The sequence below is a fragment of the Siniperca chuatsi genome, linkage group LG3 (genome assembly GCF_020085105.1).
Source record: "Siniperca chuatsi isolate FFG_IHB_CAS linkage group LG3, ASM2008510v1, whole genome shotgun sequence".
Lineage (NCBI taxonomy): Eukaryota > Metazoa > Chordata > Actinopteri > Centrarchiformes > Sinipercidae > Siniperca > Siniperca chuatsi.
The window spans coordinates 13,963,234-13,976,444 of record NC_058044.1 but is presented as its reverse complement, the minus strand read 5'-3'; the positions used below and the strand labels follow the sequence as shown (position 1 = coordinate 13,976,444).

The 13,211-nt window shown below is 36.2% G+C and overlaps 1 protein-coding gene across 1 annotated transcript; it reads left to right on the top strand.

Moving 5' to 3' along the window:
- The first annotated feature begins 6,832 nt into the window (after positions 1–6,832).
- LOC122873018 (leucine-rich repeat LGI family member 2-like) lies at positions 6,833–12,802 on the top strand. The gene is made up of 8 exons (XM_044189246.1): positions 6,833–7,377; positions 7,574–7,645; positions 7,875–7,946; positions 8,308–8,379; positions 8,533–8,604; positions 9,187–9,356; positions 10,114–10,278; positions 10,765–12,802. Exons 1-8 carry the CDS (start codon positions 7,199–7,201, stop codon positions 11,598–11,600), a joined length of 1,638 nt encoding a protein of 545 aa, XP_044045181.1. The 5' UTR covers positions 6,833–7,198; the 3' UTR covers positions 11,601–12,802.
- The last annotated feature ends 409 nt before the right edge of the window (positions 12,803–13,211 follow it).

Here is a 13,211-nt window from a genome sequence, read left to right as displayed (position 1 = left end):
GTCTTTGTCCCCCTCAAATCCCACTTTTACCTTCAGTGTCATTAATGCGGTGTAGCATCTTGGAAATTATCTGGGTTTTTTAAGCAGTGGTGGAAACAAACTGAGTTTATTTGCTCAAGTACTGTACTTAAGAACAATTTTGAAATACTCATGCTTTACTTGAGTGTTTCCATTTTACTTTTCAGGGGGAAATATTGCACTTTTTACGCTATTACATAAATTTGATGGCTGCAGTAGTTACTTTATAGATTAAGATTTTACATTAAAAAAAATGTTATAAGTATATAACATAAAACACATTGTTAAGATTAAATCAGTGGTTTGTAACCCTTTTTGGCTTGCGGCTCCTTACAAAACAGCAGTGTCTTGTTGGGGCCACTTGTCATGTTTCAGATGACTATGAGTTGTTAGCAGTTCCACCAAAGAATCATTTACCCTCTAAACTTCTCAGATGGTTTAAATTAAATAACTTTTCCAGGCCTAAAATGATCCATTATTACACAAAAAAAGCAAACATCAGAGAAAAGTCAAACAATTAATATACATTTGGGTTGTACAAGTTTGCTTTTTCTTCTTTCCTCTCCCATTAATAGTTCCTCTCCCATTAATCATCTCACAACGTCTCAGATTTATCTTGTGACCCTTTGGAGGGCCCCGGCCCTTAGGTTGGGAACCACTGGACTAAAATACTCAACTGTATAAGAAGAGGTTAAAACTGGCTCCACCTTTTTCCAGCTACAACAGTAAAATGCTGCTTGCACATTGATGCATCGGTAATAACAATATAATGATTTTGGAGAACAGACAACAGACTTTTTTGGTACTTTAAGTACATTTTGATGTTAATAATTTACTTAAGTATGCATTTAATCCAGGATTTTTACTTGTAATGGAGTGTTTTTACATTTGTGTATTGATACTTTTCCTTAGGAGCTGAATACTTCTTTCAGGACTGTTTTTGATAAATTTACCTGATAGGTGAAGCCTGTTATCTGCCATAACTGCTGCCTTGCAAAGACAAACAGCAGTAAATTATTAAAGGTCATGACTCAAGCTTAGATTTCACAACAACAAATTATACTTATAATGGCTATTAAATGACATAACAGTGCTTGAATACTGCTAAATGTTTTATTCAGTTTGCAGTTGCTCTTCTCAGTTCTCAGTTTTGCATTTTGATAGTGATAAAACAAATGAAAATAAACCATAATTTCATAAATATTCATGAAATTATTGTACAACCACCACCTTTATACTTCATAAAAGTGCATATAATAAATTTCATGTGGAAAAACAGTGCAAGTGTGGTCTTTATTTCCTCAAAGTCTAACCCATTAAAGATTAGATTTTCTCTTTCAGTGTCAAACACACACACACACACACACACACACACACACACACACACACACACACACACACACACAGGTTGAACTGACCTCCACAAAGCTGATAAATTTAGGAAGCTATTTAAAATGGGGACACCGCACACGCAATGTTGAGATCAGTTTCTTACAGTGGCTGCATTAAAACAGCAGGTGTTAAATCATGAGCACCATTAATCAACGCCACGAACAGTCCATGTGAAGACCGCTTTGACCCTCGCTCTAACCCTCACATCATCAGATGTTGATACAGAGCAGAGAATTGATACACAATATGTACCTGCTCTAAAAATAACCGTTTGAGTGTGAAGGATAAGTTGAGCAGTAACACAACAAATCTTCCTGTGTTAACAAGTGTTGATTTTACAGTAACAGATTTTCAGGGTTGACAAGTGTTGGTCGGACAGTTGTTTATCCACTCTCAGAGCTGACATGGGTCTACATGGGCTACGTGAAAGCGATTGATTAACTCTGATAGGTAATGGATCCTGGAGTTTGCCACCGGAATCGTTGTAGATTTTTACAGTATTTAATTATTTAAAAAAGTTCTAATTAGTCGACAGAGCAGCAACAGGAGCTCTGATTGGCCAGACAGATGTGATAGTCCATTAAAATACATTATCCAATCAATTAAACTGTTTTATTATATAATTATTTATTAATGAAATAGCCCATTAGGAATTAATGCAAAACTATTTGTCTCAAACAGGATCTCCACCATTAAATAACAACATTTTAGCAAAGCAAAAGTTTAGTATTTTAGTTTGATCACAGTTGTGATTATCATAATGTTAATGTTTAAGTGCTAGCAGCAGCAATAGAAGCATTGTTGTCTTATGATTATTGGAGGGTCACGATATGGAAAAGAAAGCTGTTTTTTATAAACCCCTTAAAACCTCACAACATTTCAGCAAGTCATTGCCTATGAAGTATTCTGATTCTGTACTTAAGTAAAAGTAGCGACTTTTACTAGTAAAAATCTGAATTCAAAATGTTATTTAAGTAAAAATAAAGAATTATTTTCAGCAACATAAAGTAATAAATATAGAAGTACTTATTCTGCTGCAGCTCACAGTGACATATTATTATATATTATAATATTGTATTATTATTACTGATGCATTTAATTTTATTGTTGAAGTGGAGCTAGTTTTAACTATCTTACATACTGTTGAATAGTTTAATATATAACAATGTATCATATTTTATTATATGATGATATTATTTGCATGTAAAATATTAATTTATAAATTAACTAGACAATATAGCTCTCTAATAAGTGTAGTGGAGTAAAACGTACAATATTTGCCTCTGACGTATTGGAGTATAATAATAAGTATAAGTAGCATGAAATGGATGTACTTAAGAAATGTACCTCTAAATTGTCCATAAGACATTGTACATAGAGTACTTGAGTAAATTCCAGTTACATTCCATAACTGGTCATTACCATCTCACACTGCGCAGCCAAAATCCGCAAAACTTTATTTTAAATTCTAGTGAAGATCCCAAATTTTTCAAAGATACCAAGTATATCAGGCTGAATTTTGGGGAAAAGTGTATAAATGTATAAAATGATGCACAAACATCTAGAATTTTTCCATTTGATGGAACAATGCAGCCATAAAAAACACGAGTTCGACATCATATAGCGTCAATGAAGAGTTGGAACAAGCTAAACATGTCTGAATATGTATCTAATACTGTCAGACTGTGTGGCTTAAGATAGTTTTTCCAAATCTTAAAGCTACTTATGGGGAAAAGGGGGAAACTGCATGTCAAGAGGTTAATAAATTACCATTTTACTTTATTAGAATAATGAGAAAAAACTACATTTCAAATATGATAAATTGTTGTGGATTTTGTAATATAATGTTGAACACCAGTGGTGGAAAGTAACTAAATACATTTACTCAAGTACTGTACTCAGTATTTCCATTTTCTGCTAGTTTATACTTCTACTCCACTACATTTCAGAGGCAAATATTGTACTTATTACTCCTCTACATTTATTTGCTAACTTTAGTTACTATTTACTTTGCAGATTCAGATTTATAATATAAAAAAATAATCAACAAATAAATGATGATGTAACAGTATTCCCCGGGGGGAAATTCACAAGCTACTCAGCCGACAAAGTATATAAAGTAGATAAAATTAGCTCCACCTTTACCAGCTGCAACATTAAAGTGAATTAGAATCCAGTAATCTTATTCTGAAAGGGGCCATTCTGCATAATGAGTACTTTTACTTTTGGTACTTAAAGTATCTTTTGACGCCAATACTTCTGTACTTTTAATTAAAATAAAAATTTGAATGCAGAACTTTTACTTGTCATGGAGTATTTTTGCACTGTGGTATTACTACTTTTACTTAAGGACAAGATCTGAATACTTCTTCCACCTTTGGTGAACACAGACTTGTTCAATATGCATAATTCCAGTGTTTCCTGTAGGATTGTGCCATCTAGCAGCACCGGTGAGTTTCTGATACTGACCACTGGGCCTCCTGCTGCTCCTGAGTGGGAACTGGAGAAGTCTGAGATCTTGAACACCTGCTATGAAGCAGTCACCAGCAGCCAGGCACTGCACTTCTTCAGCTTACCCCCTCCCAACCCTCAAGGGTTTCATGGTTCAAAGGGTAAAAGGTCAACTTTTTGAAAGTGTCGTACGTGAGCTAGTTTAATGGATGTAAGGGATTAGAGCGTTATCCTAAACCACCGATAATGACAATTCACTTAAGGAGGATAAATGGTCACTGTGAGTATTTAGGTCCCTTTTACTGACCTACTGGTGGTGAAGGGTTCAGTAGGTTTACCAATTTATAAAAATCACAAAAATTTAAAGAAGCAACACATTCATATAAAAATGGAGCCTAAAGAGTATTTTGTCATATTGTTTCATGTTAAGCAAAGTCAGTTTTATTTATATAGCCCAAAATAAATCACAAATTTTCCTCATAGGGTTTTACAGCCTGTGCAGCATTCACTACCTTCTATCGTTAGACCCTCGATTGTTATGTGTTTATCCTCCTCCAGCATAACGCTTATTATGTTTTTGGTGAGATCCTAAATTCATCAGGAAAACACCTTCAGTGGACCTTTTGACCACTTACTCTCTGACAAAAAGCTGCTGTGTGCTTCAAATCTAAGTCCTTATAGTAATAATAATAATATAATTAATAACATTTATAACTGCAGACTTATTGGAAAGTAGAAAATAGGTGAATATTAATTACAAACATTTATATTACATTATTACCAAATAGAAAGGATAAACACCACCAAAATTGATCAGATTTTTACAATACTGTTCTAATTAATATCTTAAAACTGATCTATAAAATTATTAAATTATTTATGAACTTATATTTAATCAGTTGTTCTTATGGACCCTTTATGACAGGTGCCATATTAGAAAGTGGTATCAGTTTATAAGAGTTAGAAGTATAGCATCATTCTTGATACGACCATCGGATGGCACCCAAGTAAAATAATCCTGCACATGGGGGGCTTTAAGAGAATATCTGTGCTGTAGCTGAATATACTAAAAGTATATGTATACAGAGTAAATATTACCATGCTATGCACTGTAATAATACCACTAAGCTGTTTACTGTAACATTACCATTAAGTCTGATTATTGGTGTTATTAATAGACTTAATGATATTGGTACATTAATAATAATAATTATTGGATAGTAGAATCACCACATGCCAAGTCCCTAAACTTGTGTTATAGATCGTGTGCTTGTTTGTGTGTTTGGTCCTCAGTCATTATCTGCTTCATAAAGGTATTTTATGCTTTCAGTTACAGTAGTTTCGTGTTCAGAAACTCTGTACCTTTGAGAGTCAGTTTACGACTGTATCTACAAGGGAAAGATGCCACAGACATCACAGTAGGAGCAGTTATTCAGTTAATTTATGCTGATGTTTTTCTATCTGTGTAAATGTGTTTGATCATGGGAGCCTTGTTTCATGTGACACAAAATCAATCACATGACTGTGAACAAGAACAAAAGAAGCAACTGGCATTTTTCTACAAAAAAAATCAAACGTATCCTTTCTGGAAGCGTCTCTTATTTCCTTGTTTTCAGGAAAAACAGGGACATAAAGCTATTTTGAAGTGCCAGCCCACCACTGTTAGATGTTGTTGTTTGATTTGTGAGTAAAGGAAACAGGTTTGTTTTATTGTGTTTATAACGTTCGTACTGACATCCAGAACATGAGCAAAATGTAATAACATGACATTCACGGTGTCAGAGGTCATGAGTCTCAACATGTCCGTGAAAGACAAACGGCTGGGCCTAACATGAGCTGTTTGTATTTTACAGAGACTAAATGTGAAAAAACAACTTTTCTATGTAGGCGTTTCCAGTTCCTTAATCACATCTTCATGGTTGTCTAGAAAGTAATAGCAAGGAGACGTTTGCTGTGGCGTCATCTGGTTTCAGCTGCTGAGTGTTTCAGGGATACTCTAGCCTAAAAACAGCAATGCTAGATGCAGAGCTGTCATGAATTATGCGAGCAATGGCAGATATGTACGGATGCTCCCTTCTGGCAATGGGTATTTGGTTTCACTCGTGCTCATAAACGGCTGGTCCTTCAGCAAAGGTCAGCACCTTGTTAGGGCCTGCTGCGACAACTAACAACACTATTGTTTAGTGAAAACTTATTTCTATGAATAATGGTAATATGTGGCATTTAGAGCAAAGATAATGCAGTGGAAAAATGTAAGTAAAATGTTAAATCTTTAAGGCCATGATTGTGGATTGCAAATACAAAGAATGTAAGTGGCTTTGGACAAAAGCGTCTGCCAAATGAAAGTAGTATCAGCCTTTTAAAATAAAACATAGGTATCCATGATTACACAACCTGCTATTGGAACAGAGCGATCCCATTGTGTCTTTATAATTTGTTTTTACACCATTCAACACGAAACCTTTATTATTTATTGTTTTGTCATTTTTATACTTTATTGACATCAATTCACTACATTGTAATTGCTTGGTTCACAGAAAATGCTTCACTACAAATGACAGCAGATAAATTTTCCATTAGTTAACAAAACTGTAACTTTTTAAGTTTGTTCCTCATTTGGTTATCAGCAGCTGCCCTCTAGTGGTATGTAACAGCACACATAGACCACTTCACCACTGTGTGTGTGTGTGTGTGTGTGTCTGTGTGTGTGTATGTATGTATGTTGTTTTCTCTGTAAATGAATGCATCAGCTATTTCTATTCCAATCATACTGAGCTGGTAACTGATGATATATGGTGACTATGATGAGTGTATAATCTATGGCCTACAGTCTAGCTGTGGAGTTACTGTTACTTGTTAATGCATTTTCCTCTTTATGGGGCTTTCTGTACTAATGGAGTCAAAGTGCTCTGGTGTGCAGAATGTGTCACGTGATAAAGTCTGCATGACAAATGAGCATTTAAACATTGTTACCGCTCTCCATGGTGCTGAAATAACCACTTCATGGCATTTTTGTGTTTTAGTATCGTTTTGGTCTTGTATTGATTCCCCCACCTCGAATGGTGAAAAACGATGTTTTGTGACATTAATTCAAATCAATATTAAATATATTTTAGAGTCTTTCTTCTCAACAATTTACCATTGTGATTACTGACAAGTCGACGTTTTTGTTTTTTTCCCCCCAGTCCAAAACCGAAGTAGCCTTCCGGGACGCAGCTGCAGCCGTATCAGCCTGTGTCAGGGGTTTCTACTGTAGTGCTGCATTTTAATGTCGCCCAGGCGGGTAAAAGCTGCTGCCAGCACCGACCACGTTTGTCATTAATGTTCAAGAAGCAACATGACATCTACTAAGCAGTGGCTACTGGCCGGGTTTGCGCTTATGTATATTTATGGAACAGTTGAATCTAAAAGGAATTTCAAATGTCCTTCAGGATGCTCCTGCTCCAAGGAGACGATCATCTGCGTCGGTACTTCACAACAGATCCCACGGACTGTACCGAATGAGATCAACTCGCTGTGAGTAACTGATCGTTATTTCTTCAGCCAAAGTGGATTATCTCTTCAATAAAGCACAAGGCAATCAGTGTTGCCTCCACGGAGACATTTTACTTGATGTCCTGTGCTTCCCCGCAGAGTTGGCACTTGGTGTGTCTGGTACAGAGTGTTAACATGTCCCAATCCGAGTTTGATTTGTTTGTGTTTCTTCCGACAGGAGCATGGTAAATGGATCTATTACTGAAATTACAGAGGGGATGTTTTCACTCATGCCCTCTCTTCAGCTTTTGTAAGTGCAATTTTGTCACGTGAAAACGGTCAGTGAATAATTGGTGATCCGTAATTAACATTTCAGGGCTTAGTTGTACAGACAGTGCAACACACACAACGCAAAAAGTAGATGGATGATAAATAATGTAAACTTGTTCTGTCTATCATGATCATTTGGAGTAAGAAAAGAAGTAAAACTGTTTATTTTACAGTTCACTTAATTTTTAGGGTTTGTTCTTCCTTCACAGACTTCTAAATGCAAATTCTTTGACCACAATAAAAGATGATGCTTTCTCTGGCCTTCCACATCTAGAATACTTGTGAGTATTATTTGACAGACTTACTGCTTTCTTGATGTAACATGTCAAATGACATACTGTTTGTTTGTTTGTTGTTGTTTTTTGTGATTTTCTTTATACATTTTTGCACAAGTATATTCACAATTAGATTCATAACAGCTAACTTGAATATACCACATAATGAATAATTATGTCGATGGACTGTATTACTTTATGTTGTAAAAACTGCAGATCATTTCTCCTACTCCATCCCCACCCCTCCAATCTACCCATCTCTGTCTTACCCCCCACACATATATATGAATGACATGCACTTTATTTCATGTTCTCGTATATTGATGGTCTACATTGATAAACCTCTATTTTATGACTGATTGAACAGATTCATTGAAGGGAACAAGATTGAAACGATCACCAAAAATGCCTTTCGTGGTCTGCGAGATTTGACTCATCTGTAAGTTTGCTGTCATTCTCTCTACCATCCATGCAGCGTCTGCAGCACCAACACCTTACTATTACAGAGAGAGACTGATGTTACTAACTCAAAAAAGACTTAAAAATGACAATAATGTGCATTTTGTCTGGTCTCACTGTGTCTCTGGTTTAGATCACTTGCCAATAACAAGATGAGGTTTCTGCCAAGGGATCTGTTTTTTGACTTGGATTCATTGCTGGAACTGTGAGTAAGCAGTTGTGGTGTCAGCAGTGTGTGTGTGTGTGTCGTCTTTTTTTATACTGCGTTCCAAAGTGAAGCTGACTCAGGCTGTGTTTTGTGTTTGGCAGCATTAAACCCCACAAGAATGATATGGATGGCACAAATATGAAGTTTGTGTCTCTGTCCTCCTCTGTAGTGAATCATGGTTTTAGGGTGACTTAAATTGTTGGATTTATTATAATTTTAAATACATTTTATTAACAAATTGTTCTTACAATAATGCAAAAGTGCTTGCTGGTGAACAATAGTTGGAGAACAATCTTAAGAACAATCCTTTCGTAATATAAACTGTAGCTAAAATTATTCATGTATGTATCAAACAATCACCCAGTTTTAACTTTGTTTTGTGACATACAGGAACACCTTAAATGACTTACTGCACTGTCTCGAGCCTTTGTGGCATCTCAACCTTATCAATATATTATATATATTATATTATATTATATTATATTATATATTATAATATAATATTACATATTTTATTGTTCAGTAAATGTGTCCAAGCTGATTTTGCAGATACTGATGATTCCCTCTGTCATACATTAGGGATCTGCGAGGCAACTCTTTCCAGTGCAATTGTGAGAATAAGTGGCTGATGACGTGGCTGAAAAACACAAATGCCACAGTATCAGATGTCTTCTGCGCAGGCCCCAGTGACATGAAGGGCAAGCGACTCAATGACCTTCCTATTCCACCGGGCGAGTGCATCTCCACAGGTAAAATGACAAGTATAAAAAGGCAATTATGAATAGTCACAGGCATACGATAGTCACAGGCATAGCTAAAAATGTCATGTTAAAAGAAAGAAAGAAAGAAGGAAGGAAGGAAGGAATGTGAGAAAGAAAGAAGGAAAGAAATCAATAAAACTGTTCAATAATTCAACAGGACACTATACACTACCATGCAGTATTCTGCACTCAAAAACAAACAAACGAGGCCTGCTAACATGCGTGCCTCTAAAAACACCCACACATATGTATGTACACACACACACACACTCACACATGCACACACATCCACATACAACAAGACTAAGAAACAAGAAGAGTCTACAGTTACACTACTGGCTCTGTGAGGCTGTTAGCTAAATGCTAACTAGAGCATGCTAACATGCTCACACAGTAGTCACATTAGTTTCATTTCTGTGTTTATTTAATAATCCAGGGCAGAACTATTATCCATGCAAATGTGGACAGACAAGACATAAATACACTTCAAATCATTGCATAACACTGACTTAGCATACTATAAGCAAACAATACTATACAACTACAAGAATATTAGAAAGTATGCTGTATTAAAATCAAATATTAAACATTATTAAACCCAAAATATGATAGCCATGACTTTACACGGTGTCATCCAGAAGTGTTTCACAGCATAAAATTGTGATTTAAGCAGTGAGGTTCTAAATGTCGACTCTTTCACTTTGTCAGCAGACTAGCAGTCTCTGTTTTTGTCTGCATCTCACAGACTTTGTGCGTCATCAGGCCATTCCCATTCAGTCCATGTCAGCGGACATCTTCTCCTTTAAAGAGGACATCTATGTGGCGATGGCTGCCCCCAACTCCAACAGCTGTGTGGTCATGGAGTGGGATCACATTGAAATGAATTTCAGAAAATTTGACAATATAACAGGTTTGAAAACACCCAGCCAAAGTCTTTTTTAAAGGTTAAGTCTGGTGATATTCTGTATTTTTCCTGTAGTCAGAAAATCATGAACAAATCAAAACCAACAAACAAGTTTTGCTTGCATAGCCAAAGCCTAATACAGCTTCTTCCAATTTGTTGCTCTTCTTCAAGCACGTTGCTCTGGGTGAGATGTTACCCCATTATGATGAACATGAGCACTGTAGTTTATTTTAAGTCAATCCCACAAACACTGTCCTTGTGCTGTTAATACTGTCAAATGTGTATTAATCCATGGCTGAAAATAGTCCACAACACATTCACTATTTACTCCTGTCTGAGAAACGTTTGCTAAAAACTACAGTGCCCAGCTGTTTTTGGAAATTATTTTAAAAAAATGAGTTATTAAAGTTATTGTTTTAGAGTCTGTTAATGATTAACTTAAATGTCATTTTCTGTGTTGTATTACCAATGACAATTCTTTTATCTTCACAGGGAAGTCTGTTGTTGGATGCAAGTCGGTTCTGATCGACAACCATGTCTTGATAATTGTTACCCAGCTCTTTGGTGGCTCCCATATTTACAAGTTTGACGATCAGCAAAACAAGTTCACAAAGTTTCAAACTATTGAGGTCTTTAACATCTCAAAGCCAAATGACATTGAGGTCTTCAAAATGGAAGGTGATTGGTACTTTGTGATTGTGGACAGCTCCAAGGCAGGTTTGTCTACTCTGTACAAGTGGACTGACCAGCCAGACCGTAATGAAACTGGTTTCTACTCCTACCAGTTTCTCCACGAGTGGTTTCGTGATACAGATGCTGAGTTTGTCGAGGTGGACGGGAAGTCCTACCTCATCTTAGCCAGTCGCTCTCAGTCACCCGTCATCTACTTGTGGAACAAGAGTACCCTGAAGTTCATACTCCACGGTGAAATCCCAAATGTTGACGACGTGGTGGCAGTCAAAGCTTTCCGGGAGGAGGGTGAGTTGTATCTGGCCATGACCTGCTACATCGGTGACTCCAAAGTCCTCAAGTGGACCAATAAGCAGTTCACTGAGGTGCAGGCTCTGCCTTCTCGAGGAGCGATGATCCTCCAACCTTTCACGTTCACAGACAGGCATTACCTTGCTCTTGGCAGTGATTATTCTTTCACACAAATCTACCTCTGGGATGTGGAGACCAAAACATTTCACAAGTTCAAGGACATTTATGTGCAGTCTCCCCGGTCATTTACAGTAGTGACCACTGACCGGAGGAATTTCATATTCTCCTCCAGCTTCAAGGGCAAATCGATGGTTTTTGAGCATATTATTGTAGATTTAAGCTTATAAAACCTAGCAAAATAATGACTAATCACAGTATGAGTTGGTCACTCAGATCAATATTGCGTGTATGCTACTAAGGAGTCTCAAATGCTGTATATCTTCCTTATGCAACTAGATATATCTTTCTTGGTTTGAGACAAACATCTTTGGCAAGTTTCTGAAACTCACATGCATTTCTAGTAATTATGGAGGTTCAATTGTAAACTGCTGAAAACAGCATGAAGATAATTTTATGGCATAACAGATATTATCTTAAAAGGTGTTAGCTTTTATCTTAACTCTGTCAAGCAAACAATGGCTGAGCCAAGGGGTGTCCATTTTGGCCACGACTACTATAGATTACAACCTGGCCACCCCACACAGATAGTAAGAAACCTATCCATCAAGGGTTATATAAAATGTAAAGACCATTATATATGATTCCTCATGGTGCACCTGTAAATTTGGTGCTCATTTAGCAGTCACTGTTGCCACTGTGTGAAAGAAAAACTGAGAAATAGTGACTAGTGGGCATGTGATCTGATTTAAATATGCATGAAACAGAGGTTTTCTTCCAATTATTTTCGCCAAAAACACAGCAGAATGTATTAACTAAATATTATGAGCTTAAGCCTAACATTTCTAACTAGATATTCTATGAACATTGTGCCTGATAAGTGGCAAAACAAAATATAATTAACTCCTGATTCCTATGCAAAATGTATAATACTGAATGTTGCTCTGAATTACAATCACAAGGTTAATTGTGTGCTGCTATATGACTTGAAATAACATTTACATGGTCTTAAGACACAAATGTGTGCTCTTTTCTTTACTGATATTTTGATATTTTTCATGTATTGTACAGATTTAAATTACAGTCTGTTTGGCTTGGAATATAAATCTTTTTCACGTAAATAACAATGGATATGCAAATTAGGCCATGGTATTTATAGACTTATAAACAGCTGAAATTCACAACATGCTAACGTGATCTAGCATAAGCAATATGTTTTTGTTATCATTTCAAATTTTCTGAGAAAAAAATACATTATTGCTGTTCTATCTATCCTCATGTCCTACCAAGCAACGATGTATATAAATCTTTTCCACTCTACTAACCTAAAATAAGATTTAGGAACTGATCTTTTACACAATGCTACATCGACAACCTTCATTCTTATGTAATAATGAATTTGTGTACATGCATTAAAGAACATTTAACCACATGTATTGTTTTCATCTGTTTTTCACTCTGTCCTCCATTCCTGGCAGATGCTCAGACTGTGAAATGTGGCCATAAAGCAAAGATAAAGTGCCTCAGACAGCATCTTTGAAATTGATAGTGCTGTCAGCATCTGGCATCTGAGACAGTGTTTTCTTTCAACTGCAACAGACATAACTGATTTAATGAGCCATTCGCAGTTTCACTGTACCGGCCGTGTGTACTTAGACTTGCATGGCTTAATCTTTGAGACAAGCATATGCTACTGGCAGGATCAACCAGGTAGCCCTGGTTGTGATTCATTTAAGAGAACAAGAATAGAGGAATTTGTGTGTTTTAATGGTCTGTTACATGGAATTGAAACCCAAAGCGTGTAATATTAAATCAATAAATAATAGAAATAAATAATCACC